We start from the raw sequence: 1818 nt of genomic DNA, 5'->3' as shown, positions 1-1818 counted from the left end.
AGTTTGGGGCTTGAGTGGATGTGGTGTAAATCAATTGTTGCTAGACATTTGAGTGAACAGTTTTTCCACTGAGGGGTGGGGAGTAAGACTGGGGAGATTGCAAACGAGCATTCTACTGCTCTTTAGTGTTTTAAGACATCATATAAGACACTTTTATACATTGCCCCGACTCCTCATAAAAACCCTGAGAGATGAGTATTGTTAGTCACATTTTACAGATGAGGAGACTGAGGCTCAGAGATTTAAGCCACTGGTGCAAGGCAGTAGGTGAGTAGTGGGCCCAGAATTAAAATCCCAGCCTGTCTGCCTCCAGTTCTTACTAGGCTATCATATTTTAGATGACATTGAAATGAATGTGATTCTCTTATAGGCTCACCACGAGGATGCCTCCAGGGCAGAACCAAAGCTGGGTTTCTGAATTTATCCTGCTTGGCTTCTCCAGTGACCCCACGACCAACAGGATCCTCTTCATTGCCTTCCTTCTCCTTTATCTGAGCTCAGTCCTTGGCAATGGGCTCATTGTCACCCTGATATGCCTGGACATGCATCTCCACACTCCCATGTACTTCTTCCTCTGTATCCTCTCCCTGCTGGATATGGGCTCTGTCACCACCACCATGCCCCAGATGTTGGTGCATCTTCTCGCTCAATCTCAGACCATCTCCTTTGCTGGCTGTTGGCTACAAATGTACATGTTTGGCGCTCTGGGCCTGACCGAGTCCATTTTCTTTGTAGTCATGGCTTATGACCGATATGTGGCCATCTGCTACCCACTGCGTTATACTGTCATCCTTAGCTGGGGTCTGTGCACACGGCTGTCAGCTGGGACCTGGGCCTGTGGTTTCTTCTTCTCTCTGATCCATACATTTTTCACCATGAGGCTGCCATACTGTGGGCCCAACATGGTCAACCACTACTTATGTGAGGGTCCCTCAGTACGAAGCTTGGCTTGCATGGATACCAACCTCATTGCGATGGTGGACCTGGTCATCAGTGTCTTCATGGTTGTTGCCCCACTCTCCCTCATTGTGGCTTCCTACATCTGTATTGCCCAGGCCATTCTCAAGATCAAGTCCATGCAGCCCCGCTGCAAGGCTTTCTCTGTCTGTGCTTCCCACCTGACTGTGGTCACATTCTTCTATGCTCCAGCCACCTACATCTATATAAGGCCCAATTCAAGCTATTCCCCTGAGCAAGACAAGCAGATCTCACTCTTTTATAATGTCTTCACTGCCCTGCTTAACCCTGTGGTCTACAGTTTGAGGAACAAGGACATTAAGAGGGCTTTTCTCAACGTGATGCAGAGGAGTAGATTAGCCTGGTGAGCTGGAAGACAGGAGGGGCCTGGGGTAGATTGTCCAATGTTGAGGGAGAGCATCTATAACATATGAAACAAATATCATGCATTTGAACCAACACATAGAACTTGGTCAGTGGAACAAATGTGGTACATGAAACCAAACATGGTTGTCTTGATCAACTTGCTACATTTTGGTTGAGAAACAACCCCATAATCTCAGTGGCTTACAACAGCAGAAGTTCATATATTTCTTATGTTCTATGTCAGTTGTAAGTAGACTGTGGCCTTCTGCCATTGGATTCTTGGATCCAGTGTGAAGGATGAGGCTGTATCTGGCACATGCCAGTCTTAAGAGAGAGAGAAACAACAATGGCTGAAATACATGATGACTCTTAAAGCTTCTGCTCAGAAGTAAAACACACATCTCTTTCCTCACGTCCTATTGGCCAAACCAAGCCCTATGTTTAAGCCTGCTGGTAAAAGGGCAGAAAGTATTTCCTTCCCACAGAAAAGTAATG

The 1818-nt window shown here is 46.5% G+C and overlaps 1 protein-coding gene across 1 annotated transcript; it reads left to right on the top strand.

The window, feature by feature from the left end:
* The first annotated feature begins 383 nt into the window (after positions 1-383).
* LOC118883819 (olfactory receptor 2A12-like) lies at positions 384-1325 on the top strand. The gene has a single exon (XM_036830961.1). The coding sequence runs from the start codon at positions 384-386 to the stop codon at positions 1323-1325; it is 942 nt and encodes a 313-aa protein (XP_036686856.1).
* Positions 1326-1818: the final 493 nt, after the last annotated feature.

This window comes from Balaenoptera musculus, chromosome 1 (genome assembly GCF_009873245.2).
Source record: "Balaenoptera musculus isolate JJ_BM4_2016_0621 chromosome 1, mBalMus1.pri.v3, whole genome shotgun sequence".
Taxonomy (NCBI): domain Eukaryota; kingdom Metazoa; phylum Chordata; class Mammalia; order Artiodactyla; family Balaenopteridae; genus Balaenoptera; species Balaenoptera musculus.
This window is presented reverse-complemented; position numbering and strand designations above follow the sequence as displayed.